The sequence below is a fragment of the Mustela nivalis genome (genome assembly GCF_964662115.1).
Source record: "Mustela nivalis genome assembly, chromosome: 17".
In the NCBI taxonomy this organism is placed as follows: domain Eukaryota; kingdom Metazoa; phylum Chordata; class Mammalia; order Carnivora; family Mustelidae; genus Mustela; species Mustela nivalis.
The window spans coordinates 58,697,690-58,721,723 of NC_139036.1; the positions used below are offsets into that span (position 1 = coordinate 58,697,690).

General features: G+C 48.1%; 1 protein-coding gene and 1 long non-coding RNA gene across 7 annotated transcripts in view; one reads left to right on the plus strand and one right to left on the minus strand.

The window, feature by feature from the left end:
* The window catches only part of TNRC6C (trinucleotide repeat containing adaptor 6C), a 146,166-nt gene that overhangs the window by 64,771 nt on the left and 57,361 nt on the right, over positions 1–24,034 (plus strand). For 4 of the 6 annotated variants that reach the window (XM_082705325.1, XM_082705327.1, XM_082705326.1 and 1 more), the window contains exon 4: positions 6,378–6,704. In XM_082705325.1, coding sequence (XP_082561451.1) covers positions 6,378–6,704 — 327 coding nt within the window. Of the gene's footprint in view, positions 1–6,377; positions 6,705–12,907; positions 13,211–24,034 lie in introns of those variants that run through there. The other 2 variants (XM_082705328.1, XM_082705329.1) reach the window with 1 other exon arrangement.
* LOC309850862 lies at positions 8,224–18,249 on the minus strand. Its single transcript, XR_014304476.1, has 8 exons — positions 16,830–18,249; positions 16,110–16,783; positions 14,330–14,495; positions 13,642–13,807; positions 11,994–12,908; positions 11,438–11,618; positions 11,120–11,293; positions 8,224–10,112 (listed from the first exon to the last, which is right to left on the minus strand). It is a non-coding gene; the product is annotated as an uncharacterized lncRNA (long non-coding RNA).

The window sequence follows — 24,034 nt, forward strand, 5'->3', positions numbered from 1 at the left end:
TTCCTCCTTTTCTTGTTTTCAGCTGCTGCTTTTGAATTCCGTAGTACAAGGGCCAGTTGCGTTCGTATTCTGGGCTTTTAAGAAGCAACGGCTAGCTCTTGAGTAAGACCTTTGGGCCAGATATGTTAAAATGTGTAATAAAGTGAAATGATACGCTGATCACCTATTTTTATTTTTCAAGAAAAGATTATATTTATTTAGAGAGAGTGTGAGCTGGGGGAGGGGCAGGGGAAAGAAAGAATCACAAGCAGACTCCACGCTGAGCGCAGAGACCAACTTGGGGTTCAGTCCCATGACCCCAAGATCATGACCCAAGCCAAAATCAAGAGTCGGAACTTAGCTGACTGAGCCACCCTGGTGCCCTCATACTAATCACAGATTTTTTTTTATTTTTTTATTTTTAAATCACTTTTAAATCATTTTTAAATCACTTTTTAAATCATTTTTATTTTTTAAATAAACTCAGTGGTGGTATTTCCCAGACAGGTGTACTTCTGCCCTGCTCTCCGTTCCATTTGCAAAGTTGTAATGGAAAGTTGCTATTGTGAAAGAGACAGCAAGTTTGCTTTAATTAATAGATTTGGAGGGTTTTTTTTTTATTAAAGTATATAATTAGTGTTCTGTTAGTTTCAGGTGTGCAGTATCTGATTGAGCAATTCCATACCTTACTCGGTGCTCATCATGCCAAGTGTACTTAGTCCCTTTTACCTGTCTCACCCGTCGCCCACCCTTTCCCCCCCGGGAACCTCCAGTTTGTGTTCTGTGTGTAAGAGTCTGGTTTTTTATTTATCTCTTTTTTTTTCCTTTGCTCAATTATTTTTTTATTTTTTATTTTTTTTAAGATTTTATTTATTTATTTGACCGACAGAGATCACAAGCAGGCAGAGAGGCAGGCAGAGAGAGAGGAGGAAGCAGGCTCCCCGCCGAACAGAGAGCCCAACGCGGGGCTCGATCCCAGGACCCTGGGATCAGGGCCTGAGCCAAAGGCAGTGGCTTAACCCACTGAGCCACCCAGGCGCCCCCCCCCCCATTTATTTTGTTTCTTAAATTCCATATGAGAGTGAAATCATGTAGTATTTGTTTTTTTCTGACTCTTCCACTGGTGGGGGTGGTGCGTGGGGGTGTGTGTGCCACATCTTCTTTATCTGTTCATTTATCATTGAACACTTGGGGTGCTTCCTTGTCTCGGCTATTGTAAATAATGCTGCAGTAAACGTAAGGGTTCATATTATCTTTTCAAGGCAGTGCTTTCATTTTCTTTGGGTAAATCCCAGTAGTGGAATTACTGGATCATGTGGTCATTCTATTTTTACTTTATCTATTTATTATTTTAGAGAGAGGGAGAAGGGGTGTGGAGAGAGAATCTTAAGCAGGCTCTGTGCCCAGTGCAGAATCCGACGCGGCGCTCAATCTCACCACCCCGAGATCATGACCTAAAATCAGAGTCTGGCGCTGAACTGGCTGAACTACCGAAGTGCCCCTAGTTTTAATCTTTTTTAGGAACATCCATACTCTTCCACAGCGGCTGCACCAGTTTGCGTTCCCACCAACTTCATAGCCATTGTTTTTAGAGCAGTTTTTGGTTTATGGAAAGACTGAGCAGGAAGTATAGAGTTCCCACAGTGCTTCCTCTCCCGACCCCTAACACATTCTCAGCTTCTCCTCTTACCAACTTTGGCCTTGGCGTGGGGCTTTTGTTGAATCAATGAACCAGTATTGGTACATTATTATTAACTGAAGTCCACTGTTTACATGCGAGTTAACTTAGTGTTATACGGTTCTAAGGAGTTTGACAGATGCTGGTATCCTATATCTGCAATTAAAGTATCATAGCGGTTTACCGCCCTGAACGCCCCCTGTGCTCTGCCTCTGCCTCCCTCCCCTCCCACGCCCTTGTCAGCTGCTGAGAGTTTTACTGTCTCCGTAGTTCTGCCTTTTCCACAGTGTTCTGTAGTAGGAATCATGGACTATGAAGCCTTTTCATACTGGCTTCTTTGACTTAGCAGTATGCATGTGAGATTACTTCATTTCTGGTTAGGTCTTGATAGCGCGTTTCTTTTAAACGTAATTCTCCATTGTATTGGATGTACCAGTTCCTTTACCCATCACCTAGAGAAAGACATCTCGGTGGGTTCCCATTTTGGACAACTAGAAATAAAACTACTCTAAACATTCCTGTGAAGGTTTGTGTGGATAGAAATCTTCAACTCATTGGGGTAAATATTTAGGAATTTCTGCTGTTTTAATTAGCTGTAGGCCAATGTGAGAAAAAAATATATACTTGAAAGCCTCTATGTTTAAAAATCAACCTGTAGGGGTGCCTGGGTGGTTCAGTGGGTTAAGCCTTTGCCTTCGGCTCAGGTCATGATCTCAGGGTCCTGGGATCGAGCCCCGCTTCAGGCTCCTAAGTCAGCGGGGAGCCTGCTTCCCCCTCTCTCTGCCTGCCTCTCTACCTACTTGTGATCTCTCTCTCTCTCTCTCTGTGTGTGTCAAATAAATAAAATCTTTTTAAAAAAATTTTTTAAATTTAAAAAAATCAACCTATAATAGGTTTTATAGCTTTTTTTTTTTAAAGGAAAGCTAGAACGGATGTTCATTTCCTGTGCCTTTGAGTTAAAGGTGAATAACCATCAAATCTAAGTAAATCATAAAAAATGTGCCATGTCTGTAGCCAGGCCAAGGAAACAGAGCAGAGAGAGGCAGAACATGTAGGAGGCGCTTGGTGTGCTGGGAAGGGCCAGCCGTCACAGAGCTAAAACCACGTGCCATATCCTTTATTCTTCGCTTCGAAAATCATAGGCATTCGGAGTTGGAAGGAACCTCCGGGAGTCAGCAGTCTCAGCCTTTCATTTCCCGATGAGGAGATCAAGCTGCAGGGAAACCTCTGGACTGGCGCCGTGCACGTGATCAGTGGCCGCTGGCCTGGAAGTCAGGCCCTCGGTTTTCCAGTCTAGTATTTTTTCTGCTTTTCCAGTTACTTTCTTTATATTTTGCTATTTCTGCATTTCGCTTTAACTTCAGAATGTGTGTTTGAGAAAAAGTCAAGCCCTTGGACGTTTGTTGAGCGCTTACTGTGGGCCAGGCACTATGGTGACATCCACTGCGGCCTCACGGGGCGACGGCCGCCTAGAAAGCGGTGTGCAGTGCTGAGTGCCGGCGTGGGTGCAGGGCGGCGGGAAGGTGCGGGAGCCGGCGGGGGGTGCTGAGGGGAAGGGACATTTAATCTGTTAATTTAAAGAATGGCTAAGAATCCCCATGTTTTACTGAATCTGATACATTATCAATCATGCCTCATTTCATGTACCACTTAGAACAAATACTGCCAGTTAACCTGATACATACGCCATTAATTATAAGATCTCTCAACTTCAGGAGTATTAACATGTCAGAGCTGTGTATGAGACCTGATGAGGCGCGGCGGTTGGATAGAATTGGGGAGCAGCGGTCCCTGAGGAGAGAGCGGGCGTGGCGGGGCCAGCGGGCCGGTCTAGAAAAGTAGGGCGGGAGGAAGCCAAAGGGACCGTGAGGACGCGGGAGAGGCGGTTACAACAGGCCCTTTAAGAAGTTCGACAGGAGGAGAGGCAGCAAATCAGGAGGTAGCTGCAGGGGAATTCCTGGTCACGGAGGGCAGTAGTTGTTGCTGTCTTTGAAGGAAGTGGAGATTGTGCGTGTCAGCCACACAACCCCCGGGCAAGTTAGAAGTTGCAGATGTGCTTACGTCTGCTCTCCACAGAAGCCCAAGTAGCTAGGTTGTCTTGCATGCTTGTGTTTATAAAACAAAGAAATAATCGAAGCCTCACTCTCAAGCTTTGGGCCTTTGTTTTGGCTCTGGAGAGTGTCACGGGCTGAAGACCCAGGGCACGCACAGTCCCCGAGATGGAGTCCCCGGAGCGTAGCACCTTGCGTTTCCTCCCCGAAGCCCTTGATTGTGAGCTGTACCGTCTTCATACACCAAGAGAAAACACTGCCAACCGACTGGCATGTCATCGACGGTAGGACACATCCTATGTAAATGCGATTAACTTATGAAGAAATGGAAGTCTTAGAACTGGTAAAATACAGCATTCACCACAGATCGGAGCATGGTTCAGAGAACGGTTTGATGCTGATGTATTTGGAGGGGCAGAAACTTGAAGGTTTTGCCTAATGGCTTTCATTCCTTCTGGAAAGTAAAGCTATAGCCCTCTTCTGAGGAGGAGGAGATAAAGGCATCAGCGGCTCCAGAGTGGACGCCTTTGAGTGACTCGTCAGCAGCAGTGGAACCCGGCAGGCCCAGGAAATGGTAGAATGGCCAGGAAGCGCTGAGCGTGTCCTGGGTTAGGGACACAAACTCACAGTGACGGCAGACTACAAGTCTGTGATCTGAGTCAGGAGTAGAGAGAATACACAGTGGCTTCATCTAGGGTTAAGGGTTTGCAGGACAGGGCGACAGAAGAACAGTGGGCTGAGGCCTTGTAGACACGGTCTGTGAGATAGTACAGGGCCACAGGGGCATGGCAGAGCCCATGCTGGCGGACGAGAAACTCAGGCCATGGGAAAAGGGTAATGTCAAGGCCAGCAGTAGCATTTCGTGTTCCCCCAGGAGGGACTGGAAGCACTTATATAATGTTAGTTACACTTTTTTAAATTAAGATGTTACTGGGGCGCCTGGGTGGCTCAGTGGGTTAAAGCCGCTGCCTTCGGCTCAGGTCATGATCCCAGGGTCCTGGGATCGAGCCCCACATCGGGCTCTCTGCTCAGCAGGGAGCCTGCTTCTTCCTTTCTCTCTGCCTGCCTCTCTGCCTACTTGTGATCTCTGCCTGTCAAATAAATAAATAAAATCTTAAAAAAAAATAAAAATAAAAATAAATAAAGATGTTACTTATTTATTTGACTTATTTATTTATTTGGCATTTATTTTATATTATTTATTTGACACAGATTTTATTTATTAATCACAAGCAGGCAGAGAGGCAGGCAGAGAGAGAGGAGGAAGCAGGCTTCCTGCTGAGCAGAGAGCCTGACGTGGGGCTCTATCCCAGGACCCTGAGATCAGGAGCCGCTGAGCCACCCAGGCGCCCCACTGTTACTTAACACTTTTAAGATAGATACACTCATTTTGTGTAAAGACATTTACAAATTAAGTAGAAGAAAACCTTTTCTTCCCCAAACAAGGCAGGGGCACTTGGGTGGCACAGTTGACCGAGCATTCAGCTCTTGATTTTGGCTCGATTCGTGACCTCAGGGTTGTGAGATCAAGCCCCACATTGAGCTCCACACTCAGTGTGGAGTCTGTCTGAGATTCTCTCTCCCGCCCCCCTGCCACCTCAAATAAATAAATCATTCTTTGGGGGGCACCTGGGTGGTTCAATTGGTTAAGCATCTGCCTTTGGCACAGTCATGATCCTGGGGTCCTGGGACTGAGCCCTGCATCGGGCTCGCTGCTCAGCAGAGTCTGCTTCTTTCTCTCCCTCTGACAACCCCCCCCCCCCACTCATGTGCTGTCTCTCTCTCAAATAAATAAAATCCTTAAAAAAAAAAAAAAAAAAAAAGGTTAATGTAATGTCCTGGATATTCATGTCTCAAATTCAAGATGAGAACGGCTTTTGAGGCTCAAATTCTTTGCATTTCATGTGTCTGGGCTCCCTTGTGAATGCAGGGTCACTCATCTTTGCATTTGGCGTGCTTATTAGTAGTAACACAACACTCTCAGGCCTGCCCCTCTGCTCTGCTGCTCCCTCTTGCTGCTTAATTACTGTGGAACTCTTGTTTATGCGACACTCAGATGGCAGTTTGGCTCTCTAGTTAGTGAGCATCATACGCAAGTTCGCCCGTCTGTATTCTTTGCCAGCGAGAGTGAGAGGGCGTGTGCTGGTCCTGATGATAGCGGCAGCACCAGTGCTGTGCTCGGGGGGGTGGGAGGCATGTGCGTGTCTGTGTATGTGTTGTCCTCAGAATTAAAACAGAACAAAATACATGTATAAGTGAATGAGCATCTAAGATCCTGTCATTTGAGAAAACACTGGCCAAGAGCAGTGGTTCTCAAAGTGTGCTTCAGGGACTGCCAGCATCAGATCCGGCAACCTTGGGAACTTATTGGGTCAAGTCTGATGCAAGCTGAAGTGTAAACCTCTGCGAACTGCTCTAGACTCACCGAGTCAGCCATTCTACAGAGCAGGGGACTGCAGCCCAAAACCCGCTGCTCAGAATTGCACTCAGTTTCTAAGAAAACTGGGTCTCAAACCTGAACCTCTGGACTTTAGTCCATTTCTGTTTTCAGAGCACTGTGTTATCATTTCTTTCTCGGTTTTTTGTTTTTGTTTTGTTTTCTTTGGTTTGTTTTGGGTTTTAAGGAGCGTTCCTAAAGTTTTGGGTTCTTGTTGTTTCATTCCTTATAGTGCCAGAACCTACTAAGACCTGTTCAAGCCAGCCCCAACCTGCCGGTACCAGTACCAGCACTTGCACCAGCACTCTGTCCAGCAGCAGCAATGGCAAACGTGCGCCTGCCAGCAGCCAGCAGCCAGCTGCCTCCCGTTACCTGCCTCGCGAGGTGCCTCCACGCTTCCGCCAGCAAGAACAGAAGCAGCTGTTAAAGAGAGGGCAGCCGCTGCCCACGGGGGCTCTGACCGGTGTGAGCCCGACCCAGGGGGCTGGGCCCACAGGGGTAAGCCCTCCTCCCCTCCCCGGAGCCGGAGCACAGCAGCACCCCAGTAAGCTCCAACCAGGTAAAAACACATAAATGAGGGAGTGGTTCTTTTTATCTGACAGGTGGCATGCTGTTTTCGACTTTGCTCTCCAGTGATACAGACATATTGTGGTCCATATTCATTATATGCATCTAATGGAGTGAACTAGCTAGCTAGATGGTGGATAGATTCATTTCAGTTGATTTTTTTTAAAGATTTTATTTATTTATTAGAGAGCATAAGCAGGGGGAGGGGCTGAAGGAGAGGTAAAAGTAGGCTCCCCACTGAGCAGGGAGCCCGAGTCCTGGGACTCAATCCCAGGACTCCCAAGATCATGACCTGAGACAAAGGCAGATGCTTAACTGACTGAGCCACCCAGGTGCCCCCAGTTGAATTGTAAAGTTCAGTTCTGTTTCCTCCTCATTGTGTATGTTGTTTCTCATCTATTCTCCACTGGCATGAGCTCCTTCAGCGAAGTCTGGTTCTTACCTGAAACTAGAGGTCTGCACAAGAGCACATGTGTGTCTGTCAGGGCAGTTGCTGTAGAGCCCTGCGGCGGGAACGCTTAACCTTCCTGTCCGTTTCCGAGGTCGGCCCGTAACTGGGCCTGCGCGTTCTCGGGGAGGTCACAGCGTTTGAGTGGGAGTGGGTGCTGGGTCACTGTGACTTGTTCAGACACGCGGACCCAAGCCTGCCGGATCTCCTGCTCAGCCCCTGCGTGGCTGGGCTTCTGATCTGCCTGCTTTTTGCTGGCCTCCTGGCCCGCAGTCGGACTCTGGCTTTCTCTTGTCTCCCGAGAGAAATGACCACTTCTTCGTTGACTTTCCAGCTCCTGGCCTGCTGACAGCCGTCCTCAACCCTCCCCTCTTCCCGTCGGCTTGACCTTACTGATGGACTCATACTCTAAGGAATTTCTTTACCAAAGTGTTAGAGAACGTTTTGATAGGGAGCAAAATACATGTATTCAACAGCTGTGTTCTCTGTTATTTTCTTAAATCGTTCCATTTTGAATGATTTTACGATCAGTATTGGTGGCTAGCTTGGACACCGTATTTGCTGATGGCAGTGAGACTCAGGCCTAGAACTAGAGAAGCAAGGAGGTTTCTTACATTAGATTGGGATCGAAAAGAAACCTGCCAATATCAAGAAAATATTGATATTTTGTTTCATGTGCTGCTTTCTAACATGGAGAATAATGCCAGAGGATTAATAGCAAGCAGTATTTCTCAAAACTCTGACTTTGCTATATATTTGAAACAAATATTTTTAGACACCTTGGCCATGTTTCTTCAAATAGTCTCGACTCTGATCTGCTAAATTCCTGGTACAAGGGTTCTAGGTCGTTGGTTGTCAGCAAAAAGCAAGGAAGAGGGCGCCTGGGTGGCTCAATGGGTTAAAGCCTCTGCCTTCGGCTCAGGTCATGATCCTGGGGTCCTGGGATCGAGCCCCGCATCGGGCTTTCTGCTCAGCGAGGAGCCTGCTTCCCTTCCTCTCTCTCTGCCTACCTCTCTGCCTCCCTGTGATCTGTCTGTCAAATAAATAAATAAAATCTAAAGAAATTATCGAATATAATCATTGACCAAGAATATGGTCTTGTCTGCTTCACCATATCAAACACAGTTACTTTCTACACTGAAACATGGTCCTCAGGAAAATCTTAACACAGACAACAAACAGTATGCAGTCATCCCTAAATAGCTTGGTGTTTTAATTTCAGATGCTTATTTTGAAAAACTGGAAAAGAACTATAACAACCCTGTTTTTTTCAGGCCTTATCTCATTGTTACATGATGAGTTGGCAGGACCACATCAGGGTTCCCATCAAATGCTGTTGGTGCAAGACATTATCAGGACATTCTTAGAGAAGTAGAAAATAAGGAATTGCTTCAAATTTGGGGATTGAAAATAATATTCTTTATTATAATATTTGCCTCTGTAAATATCCTCTGGAAAGCTATTTCTAGTTTATCATAGTTTAAAATATATAGAGAGGGGGGGAGACTAAATCAGCATTTTCTATATAAACATCTCAGAAAATGGAATGAATCTGTATTATCTTAATAAAATAAATGATTGATTTTTGGCTCCCAAACAAAAGTCTTCATTTTATACCAGGTTCATCTCTTTCCCAGCAGTTGCTGGTATCATGGCCAGACGAGCCTTTCTAACTGATTCAGGTCCTCTTGAAACCTGTCCTGCCTCCCTGTTCCTGCTGCCAAAGTCTCATTTTCAGTGATTGACTCAGAAATTAAAGGGCAGAGACCTTAGTGGTTAGAGGTCCTGAGAGGTTCAGACCTCTGATTTTGGATGAGAGTGAAGTCCTAGCTGGGGGCTTGACCAGTGCTGTAGCAGCCAGGACTGCCCCGCCCCCCGCCCCCCGCCCCCAGGGCAGAGCTCCTTCCAGCCCACTGGTCTGCTCATACCCTAGGAAAGTGCGACACTTTCTTTATAGGGTACTTTCAAAGTAATTAAGAGCTGAGACGCTTACAGTTGATCAGCAAACAACGTAGGCCGCACAGTGCGCACTGAAGGGGACAATGGGTCTGTAGCCCGAGCATCTTCCTGCAGGAGGAGCAGAGAGTGGAAGTGCGGAAGGGACTTCGTGGGGTGGGGCCCGGTGACTGGGACAGAGTGGAAGGGGGAGCCCACCGGGGGCGTGCATGTCCTGGGACAGATGACACTGAGCCTCGCGTATTTGTGACGTGGCAAGGAAACGGTGCTGGTAGAATGGAAAGTAGGCCGAGTGGAACAGAAGGGAAGATGCTGACTAGGCAAGGCTGTTCTGACGGCCAGGCAGAGAAAGCGAGACTTTGCGCCACAGGAACTAGGAAGGCAAGACAGATTTCAAGAGAACCTGAACGTCCCCCACCAACAGCATTTGATGGGAACCCTGATGTGGTCCCGCCGACTCATCATGTAGCAGTGGGGTGAGTCCTGGAAAAAGCAGGGTTGTTACAGCTCTTCCTGTTTCAGTATGTGCGCGCGCGCGCACACACACACACACCCCGTAAAGGTTTAGTTTGATTGGCAAAGAGTAAAGAAGGTTAAATATGCCTGGAAGGAATCAGTGGACTTTGAATCACCTTCATCATAGCTTTGAGAAGTTGTGTAGTACAAACCTGCTGAAATTAAGGAGCATCCTGGTTCCCCTCATCTGAGGGCTGGGCTGCCTTACTGCCTCCTCCCTCTGCAGGAGACTGTCACAGGGTTTGCGAGAGTAAGGGAAAGCAATCTTGTCCACCCCGTATATGAAAAGCACTCACCAGGGAACAGTGGAGGTGTAGAAACAGGAATGTGTGTAAAAGAATTGAAAACTGAAGTCATACTCGTTTTAGCCCAGCGAGCGTAGATCCATTTTCTCTCCTGTGACATAAGGTAGTGGTAGAGTGCGGAGAGGGACCCAGCTGTCCCTCCTGTCCTCCTCCTTTCCTTTAGGTCCCACATGCTCTGGGAAAGGGTGTGAAGTCAGTAGATCAGTCTGGCTCTTGTTAAATTTTGTTGTGATTCACCTTGTAATTTACAGTAATCTGTCAAACTTGTTCATATGGGAACATCACAGTGCCAGTTTTTGCCAGTTTTTGACAAGCCGATACACAAGCTTAATACTTTCGCACTGTTTTTGCTCTGGTGACTCCATCAGAATGCCTAGGCGGCAGCTGCACACCTCTGACGGAGGAGAGGCTAACCTGCCAGAACTGTGTTGTCTCTCTCTTTTTTTTTTAAGTTGTTTTTTTTTTTTTAAGATTTTATTTATTTGACAGACAGAGATCACAAGTAGGCAGAGAGGCAGACAGAGAGAGAGGAGGAAGCAGGCTCCCTGCTGAGCAGAGAGCCCAATGCGGAGCTCAATGCCAGGATCCTGGGATCATAACCTGAGCCGAAGGCAGAGGCTTTAACCCACTGAGCCACCCAGGCGCCCCAAAGACCTTGTTTATTTATTTGATAGAGAGCACGAGAATGGGGAGGCTCAGAGGGAGAAGCAGACTCCCCGCTGAGCAGGGAGCCCGATGCAGGACTCGATCCCGGGCCTTCAGGATCATGACCTGAGCTGAAGGCAGTCACCCAGCCAATTGAGGCACCCAGGCACCCCCATGTTGTCTCTTCAAGCATATCTGCATTAAGTCACTGGGCAAAATGTTTATTGAATGCCTACCAAGTATAGGGATAATAGGATAATAGTCATGCCGAAGTGGGCTGGGGGGCCACTAAAAGATAAGTGTGGGGGGCCACATGCCCCTTAACCCAGACCGAGGACAGGGGATGGTCTAGGAAGGCTTTCCCGTGCAGGCGACCTGAGCTGAGTTTTGGATTAGCTGTGAAAGGCAGGTGATGGAGGAGCCTGCGAGGGTGGTGAAGGTGGTTTGGTGTGGCCGGGGGCACAGGAGGAGGAGGTGGGCTGGGAAGGGCGCTGTTTGTATTACTCAGTGAAGCAATAAAGGAGCACAAAAACTTACTGGAGCGAGAGTAAACCGATAAATCGATGAGATAGGATGCACTGGAGGGACCCGGGAAAATGCGCGCACACACGCACATGCGCACACGCGCCTGCCCAGGCTTAGGTTAGCACGGCCCGGCCTCCCAAACTGCTGGGCACGCGGTGGCTTCTGTCAACACTGTGCTAGAAGACCCTACACGAGACAAACATGGGAACTGTCGGAGGTGACACAGACCATCTCCAGATCCTAAAGCTTCTAAACTGGTTGAGAGCTAGTATTATTTGTGACCAGGGGAAAACTACAATGAAAACGAGAGATGCACCAGTTTTCACTTACCAGACGGCCCTTCTTGACAGTCTGTTGAAATAGCAGCGGGACCTTGGACTGAGTGTTTTCCGTGTTTTGGGCCCAGGTGCTTCACAGCAAGACCCCAGAATGAACACTCTGCCAGACTGCTGAGGGCCTGGGAAGGGGAAGCTCCAATTTGTTGCAGGTGGGGAGGTAACCAGTCCGGCCACTGGGGAGGGCAGTGGGTAGAATTTATAAAAAATTTTAGGTGGTCCTATTTCCTGGCCCAGGTATTCTTTTTATTTTATTTATTTTGAAGTAGGCTCCATACCTGGCATGGAGCCCCATGCTGGGCTTGAACTCACAACCCTTAGATCAAAACCTGAGCTGATATCAAGAGTCACGGGGTTGACCGGCTGAGTCACCCCGGCACCCCTCCTGACCCAGCTGTTCTAGCTGGGAGTACTTCTCTTTCCCCACCCATACCCTGTTGCTCCGCAGTATCGCTTGCTCTGTGGCATGAACTGGTGGTAGGTGCATTGAGAATGTCAAGTGTCTGCTGTCGTCTCTCCGGAGCACTTACAAACGGAGGAACGTTACTAACCTCGCGGTGACTGACATCGTGCTTTGCCATACGGAGCTGGAGCAGGATCTGTGGTCGGGAGCCGGTAGAACTCGTGCTGGGTCTCAGGTCTTCCCTCACTGGCAGTGATGACATTCACACGAGTTGTCAGGGGTGGAGGGGGCTCCTGCAGAATGAGGCTGAGAGGACAGGGTTCCGCCCAGTTCCAGTCCAGGTTCCGTATTTATTTGTCTTGAAGTAAAACCCTGGCCTTCTAAAAAAAAAAAAAAAAATGCAGGGGAAAATGGATTTTTTAATTCATGTATGCATTTGGAAGGGAGCTCATTTAGCCAACTGGCAGACGCAGCTGGTAAGATAAGTGGTGGTGTATCGATGCGGTGTCACACGACTCAGGTTCCAGAAAAATGTCATTTTGTCATGTGGTTTTCTAGGCAGACTATGTTCTTGCAAGTCGGCTGCATAGCTCTAGCTCCAAACACTTGAGAGCTTTTATCTTAAAAAAAAAAAAAAAAAAAAAAAAAAAAACACACACACAAAACAAAACAGACCAAACCTCTTTTTCATTGTGCTGAAGGCAGAACAATGTATTGTTTTGGTGGCGGCTTCGAACATTTATACACAGAGGCTTTGCTTCACATGCAGTAGTGTGGTGTTTGCTACTTAGATCTTTTTTAGATAGAGGCAGGAAAGTAATTAAGAAGTTGGACACTTGCCAGTTTACATATGGGGCTCGTTTAGAATATTATCGCCAGTGTTGGTGTGCCAAATTGCAGGGCTGTTTAGGAAAAGCAAGAAGGAAGGAGGAATGCGCATCAAAGGCCGAGTGTGGAAGAGCAGCCGCTGTCTGCATGCGGCCGGCCCGGCACTGCGTTCTTCTTCTTCCGGCTGACTTTCAGGACAGCAGAAGAGGGGCCCTGGTGCTCCCTGTAGCTGGTCCTCAAGTGCAAACGTTGGTGACAGTCGAAAGAATTTAAAGAGGAAGAAAGATCGGTTTAGTGTCAGCTGCAATTAGATAATCAGAGCTTCCAGATCCCCTCTGTGGGCGCCTCCCCCTCGCCGAAGGGGATGAATCGGACACCTCCCCGAGCGGAAAGGGCACGGCTGGCCCCTGCCCCGCGGGCGCCCGCAGGTTGCCGGGGCCCCGGCCGGCGGGGGAGTCCGCTGGCGGCGCCCCAGCGGGAGGCTCCTGCGGCGCGCGGCCGACATGGTGGAGCTGCGCGTCCCGGCCGGCTCGCCAGGTAGCGTCTTCCGCGGCCTCGGGCGGCCCCTGCCCCCGCAGATACCCCACCCGGCGGCTAGAGCAGGAGAGGGAGCGCGGCGGCCGCGGCGGGGGCTGGGGCTGGGGCTCTGCGGCCGGGCCCCTGGCCGTGGCTCCGTCTGGCTAAAATGGCGTCTTGGAAAGGAGCGGCCGGCCGGCGCGGGGCGGCCCCTCCGTCGCCGCTGTGGCGACCATGGCCGCGACCGGGATGGTGACCGCCGCCCTCCCTCGCCTCCGGAGCTCCCGGCGCGCCCTCCCCAAGCGCCAAGCAGCGCCTTCTGCCCCTGGGTGCTGGGGCAGTGCTGAGAGGCTCTTAACCTGGAGGAAGCAAGCTCGGCCCCTGCTGCGTTGCAGAGAGCACAGGCCCCGATTCGGAGTCTGTGTACGCTCTGAGTATTGTTTCCAGCAAACCTTTACTCCGGCCCGTGTTTCATAATTCCTTGGGGTTGTGGAGGTTGACAGATGAAATGTCTAGAGCCTGTCCCGCCTTGCAGTTCTGAATTCAAAGCGCTTTCTCCGCCAGGTTCTCGCACACGTGAAGTGCAGTGGAAGGGGAGGCATCTTTGCTTCTCAGAAGCTGAAAAGTGTTAACATTTATCCCGCTTCTTGAAAGAAGTGGCAGGAAACTTGTGTTATTGCTTAGCGCTAGGAGACGCATCTCAACTAGGGGAAAGTATTTGGAACCACTTTGTATAACGTATGCTTTGCTGTTTCTCATTTCAGTCCAGGGCTGGTGGGTGCAAACAATGAGCTCCGCTCTCGGGTTGTTGTTGGTGCTAATTCAGCATCCTGCACAGTTTGAGCAAGCCCTGTCCGCAAGTCCCTGTCAGACGAATTTGATACCTCGTTAAAATTTTGCCTACTCCAGCTTCTGGAAGCTCTTTGTTAAATACTTTTCCTTGAAATTTTAATCTTTATATGGTAACATTTTGGAACTTGAAAAAAACTTTTCTCTTTAAATCATGCTATTGTGTAATCCTTTTTAAATCAATCACTTAAGACAGTTATGTTACTTAGATTTTTATAGAGATACGTGTTTTTAGAATGTGTAGACCATTTAAGTAGCAGAAGAAAAGAGAATTTAACATAATATACAAACCTCATTACTTTTTTCTTTTTAAGGCTTTTTTTGGGGGGGGATCATTTTGGTAGTAGAATGGCGGAGCGGAAGGAGCACTAGACGCAGCTTTCAGTCCGGTCCTTACTGTTTATTAGTTATTAACACCTTTTCTGAGTTTGACGTCGCTGAGCCTCTGTTTCCCCATCTGTAAAATGGACATAATTTTGTTAGAGTTCAGTTGATGCATTGTGGTGGAGATACTTCAGGATTTCAAAGTGTCGTGTCACGCCTGATAGACAGGACAGCCCCGTTTTATAAACTCTCCTGGACTTGTTGCATATTACCGGTATGGGTTTTAGCCTTTCAGAGCTCCTGGGTTGTGCAGGAGAATCTAGAGCAGTTGTATGGGAATTCAGTCTTGGTTTATTTCAGAGTTTTCATTCATTTCGGAGTGCTTGCTCCTGCAAATAAGTCATTTCACAAAAATTTTCCCCCATGGTTCTCTTTTAAACTAGGACTAAAACAGGGACTGGTGAATTGATAACACAGTCAAGAGACTTTGGTTAATGCAAAGTGTGTTCTTCAAATAGTGTCAGAGTCATAACGTTCTCTTAGGAAGAGTGGTGTACCTTAAACATAAAAACAATAATGATCTTTGAAATTCTCATTTTTGGAATAAATTCTCCTATCAGAATATGTTGTGATGGTGGTAGATGGTGCTGGTGATGAGGGTGGTGGTGACAGTGAGGAGGGGGAGGTGGAGAGAGACATTTTGGGGTTCCCTGGAACAGAGCTGCTCAAACCATGCCCCTCAGAGACCCACGGAAGACTTGAAAGGAGTCTGAGTGGGGAGGAGACAGTGGGGAGTGGATGCAGCCCTAATCGTCCACAGCGGCCCTGGGGTTAACACCTCTGTGTGCTGGCAGCATCAGCTCTGCTGTCCGAGTTCCGTTGCTTGGGCGGTGTCTGCCACGGCGCTAAGACGCCTGTGCTGAGCGGCACTTCCAAACCCACTTGAGCCCATTTCTGAAAGCCATCGCCATTGCATTAAAATCACAACTTTCTGCTTTAGCTTTTGAGACCTTTCGAGGTTTCAAATACATTTTTATGTTCAAACTATTATTTTTTAAAGATTTTACTTATGTATTTATTTGAGAGAGAGAGAGAGAGCACACAAGCAGGGGCAGGCGGATAGAGAGGGAGAGGCAGGCTTCCTGCTGAGCGGGGAGCCAGAGGACTCGGGCTCAGTCCCAGGACCCTGATCAGGACCTGAGCCAAAGGCAGACGCTTAACCAACTGAGGTCCCCAGGTGCCCCTCAAACTATTACATTTTTAATTATTAGAGTGATAGGACACGACTGTTTCTCATTGTTAAACTTCTTGAGCAGGAAAAACAAATGACAAAACAAGACACAAGTGAAAGAAGGGGACTAAGGAAAAACTGAGGCGTGGGGCGGAGCCTGCCTGGGTCACGCCTGTCCTGACCGTGGCCTGGGGTTCTCTTTGCAAAGAGTGTTCCTGGGGCACTAAGAACTTACGGGTAGGGCCCCAAATCAGAAGTACAGCACCACGTGCTGAAGAAGTTTTACTGTTCATCTGTAGCTTTTTGGCTTCTATGTATCTGAGCAGTGCCCACAGAAGTACTTAAAGTACTGGAGGTCTGAGAGTTTAATCATGATGAAAACCATCATAGTAACTGTCTCTCTCACTTTTTTCCTTACCCACTGTTTCGTTACAACTGAAAACATTTAAATAGAAACCTAGATTTAGTAGTTCACAGAGTACGTAATAAACCATTGATAAAAGAGCAGCAAATTACCCAGTTAGTCTCATTTTCAGCCCTTCTGAAGAGTTCCATGTATAAGGATCGCCAGTCTTTGCAGTCTGGAGGACAGAAGCCCTTGTTTCAAAGTGGACACAGGCATTTCCATGCAGCGGTGAGAACCAAGCTTCTTGGGACCCCCCTAGTAGCAGTGTCACCTCCCCTTTGTCGCCGCCTTGCCAGAGCACAGGGCCACGTGCCGTTCAGCAGAACACCTTTACTGAGACATTTCTTCATCTGCTTTCATCTCTCCCGTCCTTTTGCTCTTCTCCCCGAGTCTTCTTGCTCCCTTTTGCCCCTCCCCACTGTTCATCCCAAGTTCTAGAGCATTCGCCTCACCTCTGAGTTCCGAGCACTTGTCTCCTGGCCCTCACCACTTGCAGACATGTTCTTGATTTTGAGGAAAAGGGTACTGCTCAGTAACAGTGTCCAGGTTTCTCAGCGCCTGTTAGATACCGCTCCCACTTGACTGGGGTGTCGAGGAGGGTGCCAGGCCTAGAGAAGAGACCGGAGTGGCAGTAAGGGCCTTTTAAGGATCTAGATAAAGCACCTGCAGTGCTGGGCTAGTCCACACACAGATCGGAGGGGACGGGCATACCCTGTGCTCAGGAGCTGAAACCCTCACATCTGAGCTTCTGGCTCATTTCTCCCAGGACCTTGGAGCAGATCTGCTTGGGTGTCATACAACCACCCAGACTCACATGGCCCTGTGTGCACCCAGCACCTCCTCTCCCCAGCCCTCCCTTCCGAGAACTGTTACCCCAGTACTCCCGAGCTCAGTGGTTGGAACGACCATCCACTCAGGGCCCAAACCCCAGATCTGGGCATCACTCTTGAATCCTCCCCACCTGCTCCGCACATGTTCCATCTTTCACCAGGTCCTGTGAATTCTGCCACCTGAATATCACGCCATCTCCATCTCTCCCACAGCAGGGCCTTCGGATTACATTATCATTGCCATCTTAAGCCTCAACTACGGCCACCAAAGTGGGGACTAGAGAAAAATTAGCATTCATATTTATTTTTCAATATAAAAAGTAAGGAAGGAATTCTGACATTCTAATATTAATTCTACAGCCTGATGTGTGTATCTTCTGCTGGTCTCCCAGTTCTGGGTCCCAGGTGTCCTACACAGGCGTACTGTGGTCTCCTGCCGGGGAGGGGGGTGGGGGGGTTTCATGGCAGGAAGGACTGTCTGAGGGCCGCGCTCATTCCTTCTTGCCCTGTGTGTTCCATGCCACGGACCACTCGTGTGGGCTCAGTTGTGTTTTCAAAAGCCTGACGGCCTTAGCAGTGCTGGTGTCTGGGAAGGAGGGGACTAAATGCATTGTCTCCTGGCAAAGCAATTGGCTTTCTGTCAGAGGTAACTCTGTTATCAGGACACCTGGGCGGCTCCATTCATGAAGCATCTGCCTTCTGCTCAGGTCATGATCCCATGGTGCGGGATCCAGTCCCACATCAGGCTCCCTGGGAGCCTGCTTCTCCCTCTGCCTCCCGCTTCTCCTGCTCTGCTCTGCTCTCCTTGAGCAGAGCAGACGGGGGCGCCTGGCTGGCTTGGCTGGAAGAGCGCAGTCCTGCGCTAGCTTTGCTCTGACAAACAAACAAACACAATCTTTAAAAAAAAAAAAAAAGATAACTCCGGTATCTCTAACAGGGGCTGGGTGTTCCAAACTTGCTAATGTATAGAAAATGAGAACTTTTATTTTTAACAAAAAATACAGGAGAGATGCTTTACTAATCTTTGCTGTATGTGATCTGGGCTTCCTGTAGGTCATCCTGTATGGGTCTCGTCCCACAAGTGTGCTCCTTTGTTTATTTTGTTGGGGCAGCATTTGAAAATAAATTGCAGATACCATAACCCTTAATATACACCTGTATACAAAGATGTACAGTTGTAGTATGGTCATATAAAAGACAAATTAGGAAATTTAACTTTGGTATAATCCTATTATCTAATATTAAATCTAATACATTTAAATTTCACCAGTTGACCCAAATAATACTCTTGATAGCAGTTGAATTGTCTCTATATTTATTATTATTATTATTATTATTTTAAGATTTTATTTATTTATTTGACGGACAGAGATCACAGGCAGAGAGGCTGGCAGAGAGAGAGGAGGAAGCAGGCTCCCTGCAGAGCAGAGAGCCCAATGTGGGGCTCGATCCCAGGACCCTGGGATCAGGGCCTGAGCTGAAGGCAGAGGCTTTAACCTACTGAGCCACCCAGGTGCCCCTATATTTATTATTTTTTTAAAAGATTTTTTATTTACTTATTTGACAGGCAGAGATCACAAGTAGGCAGAGAAGCAGGCAGAGAGAGAGGGGAGCAAGCAGGCTCCCTGCTGAGCAGAGAGCCCGATGTGGGACTCAATCCCAAGACCCTGAGACCATGACCTGAGCCGAAGGCAGAGGCTTAACCCACTGAGCCACCCAGGGATCCCTCTATATTTATTTTTAAGTTTTATTTGTTTAGTAATCACTGAGCCCAGCATGGGGCTCAAGGTCACACCCCCAAGATGAGGAGTCGCACGCTCTTCCAGCCAAGCCAGCCAGGAGCCCCCGTCTGTGCTTGCTGACCCCACCTCCACACTTGGAAAGGAAAATGATAGGGTGCGCTACCTTGGAATTGTTTCTGACAGTGACCAGTAGCTCAGCGTGCTGTATAGTGCCTGGCTTTGTCTTTTTTTTTCATTCTTGATTTTCAGAGAAATAACTAAAACATGCCTGGGGAAAGAGGGCTTTTTTTTTTTTTTTTTTTTTAAGAGGGCTTTTAAATGGTAGAATAAACACAAGAATACCTTCTGTTTGCTTTTTTTACATTTTAAGCACTTCCTATTTATGTGCACTGCCCCTGAATTAATATTTGGGGACCTACTTTATTTTGATGTTGAAGAACCACAGAAGTAAGAAACAGAAGAACAACTGACATAGGGAAAGGAGGAGGAAGGTGTAGCGGTGCCCAGTGATGGCAGGACAGACGTTAAATGTCAGCCGCAGATGATACTGTCCTGTGGACAGGAGGTCGCCAGGAGCCCGCAGCTTCTCCAGGACCCCGGGAGAGACCGCGCAGGTGGAGCAGGCGGGCACACGACTGACTGCGCAGCAGTTCACTTTGTTTTAAGTAAAATGTCATTGCTCTGGATCGACCCCTCCGGTTCTAGAACTTACCTTCGAAAGAAACTGTAGATTTATAGCGTCATTTACCACTTCAACTGAATGTAGACTGTATCTAAACTTGATTTCACTGGCGATGGTGCGTCAGCTGCTCCGCTAAAAACTGGAGGGGAAAAACCGGGCAGCCCTTACCTTGTCTGAGTTTACAGCCAAGAGGGAGAGGCAGGCCGTCACACGAATGGAGAGCGCACACCAAGATGTGTGCCCTGCGGGGAGAAGGAGCTTGTCTGTCCTGTTCGACACCGTGTCCCCAACATGGAGCCCGTAGGCGGGAGGCACCCCGTGATAGCTGCCGTCTAAACCCGGGCTTGGCAAGCCATGGCCCGCAAGCCAGATCCAGCCTGCCGCCTGCTTTTGTGAATAAAGTCGGGTTGGGACACAGCCATACTCATTCATTGACAACGTATTCTCTATGACGGCGCTTGCCCCACAGTGACGGGATTGACTAGTAGTTTCTGAGACCATCTGGCCCACAGAGCCTAAAATATTTACTATCTGGCCCTTTACAGAAAGTGTCTGCCAACCCCTGGTCTAAATGAAGTAAAAGCAGAGGCAGACTGTTAGGATGACTGTGGCGGGGGTCCCCAGCACGGGGCGGCAGGTGGGGGAGCTGCTCTGATGAAGTGTCTGCCACGTTGCGACAACAGAGTAGCCGTCACGTCCAGGTCGGGGACGCCGCTGCCGAGCCCTGTGGCCGGGGGAGCCCTGCGCAGACGGCACCTAGAGGAGCTGGCCTGAGCGCCGAGAGGGGAAGGACGATGGGAAGTGAGGTCCCCGGAGAGAACCGAGCCTGGGGCTGCTTACAGGAGCGAAGAAGCCCATGAGGTGTTCAGGCACCGTGATCTGCCGCGTCCGGCTGTGCGCTTGGAAGGTGCACCTTGTAGCGTGCCCTTGAGGGGAGCACGGGTGGGGATGAGGACGCTACCGAGAGCTGCTGTAACAGTCCAGTCAGGAGGTGGGGGAGCTCCGGTGGGGGGTGTCCACAGGGAGCTTTTGTTTCTCTCTCATTGCAGGTAATCTGTGCACCCACCACGGGGCTCAGACTCCCAACCCTGAGATCGAGTCAGGTACTCTTCCAACCGAGCCAGCCAGGTGCCCCTCTGTTTCTCATTTTTAAATGGAAGATTCTGGAGCCATTCAGTATTAAACTCACAGGCATGACTTGATCCTGCCCTTGTGTTGTTTCAGATAGTGAGCACGTCTGTAGAAGCGACTGTCCTTCGTGCCCACACTGCTGCGTTGGGGCTAGTCCTGCCCCACACTGGGAGGAGTGGGCGCCAGCAGGAGCCTTCTCACCGCGGCGATCGCTTCTTGAGAGGACAGATGTGTTTGTTAGAGACGGTCCATGCTGCACTGGCCCCTCTCGTGCCCCAGCTACAGCTTGGCGTTGTTACTGGTTTTTATCCTAATGACTGTGTTTTTTTGGGAAATTTGAGATTTTTTAGTTTACGTAAATGAAAACATTATCTATCTCACATGATTATCTCAATTCCAGTGTTAGCCTTTGGTCCTTGGCCCTTTGCTGCTCTTACAAAGATCTCGAGGGAAAGAAGGGTCTGTGAAAGTGCAGAATTCTGGTTTGATCGGCACTAGCTTCTTCCTGCCCTGTAGAGAAGTTCATGAATTGCTTTTTCTTACAGATTGTTATATAGTTCTGAATGTAAAGATCTAGAGTGATTTATTTGTCTCCTAAGCAGCAACATTGCCCTATAATTTATCATCTCGCAGTGTCTAAAATTAAGTGTTTTGGAGGAGCACCTAAGTGGCTCAGTAAGTTAAGTGTCCAGCTCTTGGTTTGGGCTCAGGTTATGATCTCAGGGTCTTGGGGCCGAGCCCTGAGCATCAGGCTTTGAGCTCCATGGGGAATCTGCTTGAGATTTTCTTTCTCTCCATCTGCCCCTCCCTCCCAATAAATAAATAAATAAATCTTTTTAAAAGGTTTTGAAAAAAATTAAATGTTTTGGCCATTTGTATTCCTATTTCTTATTTACAGTTTCAGACTTTGATTATAAATATTTATAGGAAAGTCCAAAACAAAATCATCTGAGTAGCAGGATGGCATATGTTAGAAACGTTCTACAATATTTATTGAAAACTCACTGTGTTTTTTGGTTGTTTATTTCCAGACAGTGTAGTTCCTTGTCTTTGACTCTGTTCATTTCAACAGAATAAATTAAACAGTTTTATTATTAAAGTATCTTTGCTTTACATGTGAAAAGAAGCTCAACATTACTAATTATTAAGCAGATGCAAATCCAAGTCTCAGCGCAATGCTGCTTCCCAACCGTTCGGGTGGCTGCTGTTCCAACAGAAGGTAACAGATCTGGTCGAGGGTGTGGAGCAACGGCGGCGGGGAGCTGCTTCCCCCTCTCCCTCTGCCTGCTGCTCTGCCTACTTGTGATCTCTCACTCTCTGTCAGATAAATAAATAAAATCTTTAAAAAGAAAAAAAGGGGGGTGTGGAGCAAATGGAGCCCCTGTGTCCTGCTGGTAGCAATCCTTGCCGAGCCGCAGCTATGGTGGGAAACAGTATGGCAGTTGCTCAAAAGATTAAACCTAGATTTACCGTATGATTTGGCCGTGCCACTTCTGGGGATGCACCCAGAAGAACTGCAAGCAGCGACTGGAACGGATACTTGCATACGGCTGTTTACGGCAGCGCCATTCACAACAGCCGGAAGGTGGAAGCGGCCCACGGTGTCCGCGGAGGAGGGGCCGGTGAACACGGCGCGGTGTATTCATGCAGTAGAATGTTGCTCAGCCTGAAAAAGGAGGAAGGGGGTTCTGATACCTGCTGCAATGTGGATGGACCTTGAGAACTGAGAGAAGTAAGCCAGACGGAAAAGGACAAATAGTGGTCGATTCTGTTTATAAGAAGTACGTGGAATAGGGTCACAGTGTCACCAGAGCCTGGGAGGGGGCAAGAGGCGAGAGGACATCTTGTGTGATAGGTTACGCCTTCAGGTTGGGCTGATGGATGTAGCACTGATGCCTGTACAGCGTGAATGTACTTAAACCCACTGAATCGTGTACTCACAAAGGGCTAAGATGGGAAATGTGTATTTTACCACAATAAAAAGAAATCTTTGCTCTGATACTGAGGTTGAGACTGAACATGCCAGCTTTGTGGCTCGGTACTTCCGTGTGTGAGTCTCCTGTCACCGTGGAGGGTACGGCTGCTCTAGATATCATCCGGTCTACAGATGAAACCTTAGGGCTTATGTAGTCCATCTCTGTGGAGCGGAGAAGGGACAAGGCCTTGTTCGGATAGCGAGCGCCTTTAGCTGGCGCTCAGCTTGGGTTCCATACGTGTACATTCTTGGGTTGGTCCAGAAATCCCATGCTGGCTGGCTGCCGTGCAGCAGACACGATGGCCGCAGAGCTGTGCTCCAGGGCTCCCTTCAGAATGCCACTGCGCCCGGTGGCCAGACTGGCCTTTCATCCCACCGCGTCTCCTTGCACGTGTGAAGTTCGCACACATTTCTGACCGTGCTCGTTTGACCGCTTCTCTTCCATACATCCCTGTGGCGAGGAGCACTGGTGCTTTGCTTGGGTCCCTTTTGGGATTCCTTTATGTCATTTTGATACCACAATGAAGCATTTAACTTTTTTCAATTTTTTGATACATTTTTTAAATAGAAGAAACTATGCAAAAACTAGTGTAACTGAATCCAAGGTACACATGTAACAGTCTTTTGTCAAGTTTGCTTCATATCTTAGAAATGATCCAGATGTTCCTCAGTCACATTTTCGTCTCCCCCGAAAGGAATCCCAGGCCTCACGTTTCAGTGTGAGTGACATCTCGCAGTGTTCAAGTGCGTTTCCCAATTACTGATGAGATCGGTTATTATTTCGTGTGTTAGCGGCCGTCAAGGACCTCTTCTCCGGATTGCCTCTTTCTGTTGTTTTTCCTGCCCTTGTTGGGTTTTAGTCTTGTTCTTATTGAATTTTAGGGATTTTTTTAAACAAGATTTTATTTATTTATTTGACAGAGATCACAAGTAGGCAGAGAGGCAGGCAGGGAGAGAGAGGGGGAAGCAGGCTCTCCAAGGAGCAGAGAGCCTGATGTGGGGTCGATCCCTGGACCCTGGGATCATGACCTGAGCCAAAGGCAGAGACTTAACCCACTGAGCCACCCAGGCACCCCGAATTGTAGGGATTCTTCATTCTTTATTCTGTTCTCTTTTCTTCCTGTCTGTGGCTTGTTTTTGTTTTTTGTTTGTTTGTTTTTTTAAGCTTCCTTTATATGATATCTGCTGTCATACGGTGGTTTTTAGATGAACAGAGTCAAATTTATCAACTCCTTAGGATGATAAATGTCCCACGTCCTAGAAATGGCCTCCTGTATTTCCTTATTGAGCTTAAGGAAGTCTTGCTATTGTGACTAGGTCTTTAATCCATGTAGAGCTGATTTTTCTTTATGATTGGAGGCAGGGATCTGATTTTTTCCATATGGCTAGCCACTTGTCCCGATAGCATTTATTAGCTGGTCCTTCCTTTCTCCACTGGCTTGTGATGCTGTCCTTCGTATCCAAGCACGCAAAAATATATATTTCAAACCTGACACATAATCGAGTATGAGTCCAGCAGATTGGGGGCTGAGCAGCAGATAAAAGGCATTCCACACAAACCCTCTAGACCATCAAGAGAGAGCTGATTCCTTTGCATAGGGACCTATTATGGAATAGAAAAAATAATAATACATATTCGAAAGGTACACCAGGAATGCATTGGTAAGCCAGGTTA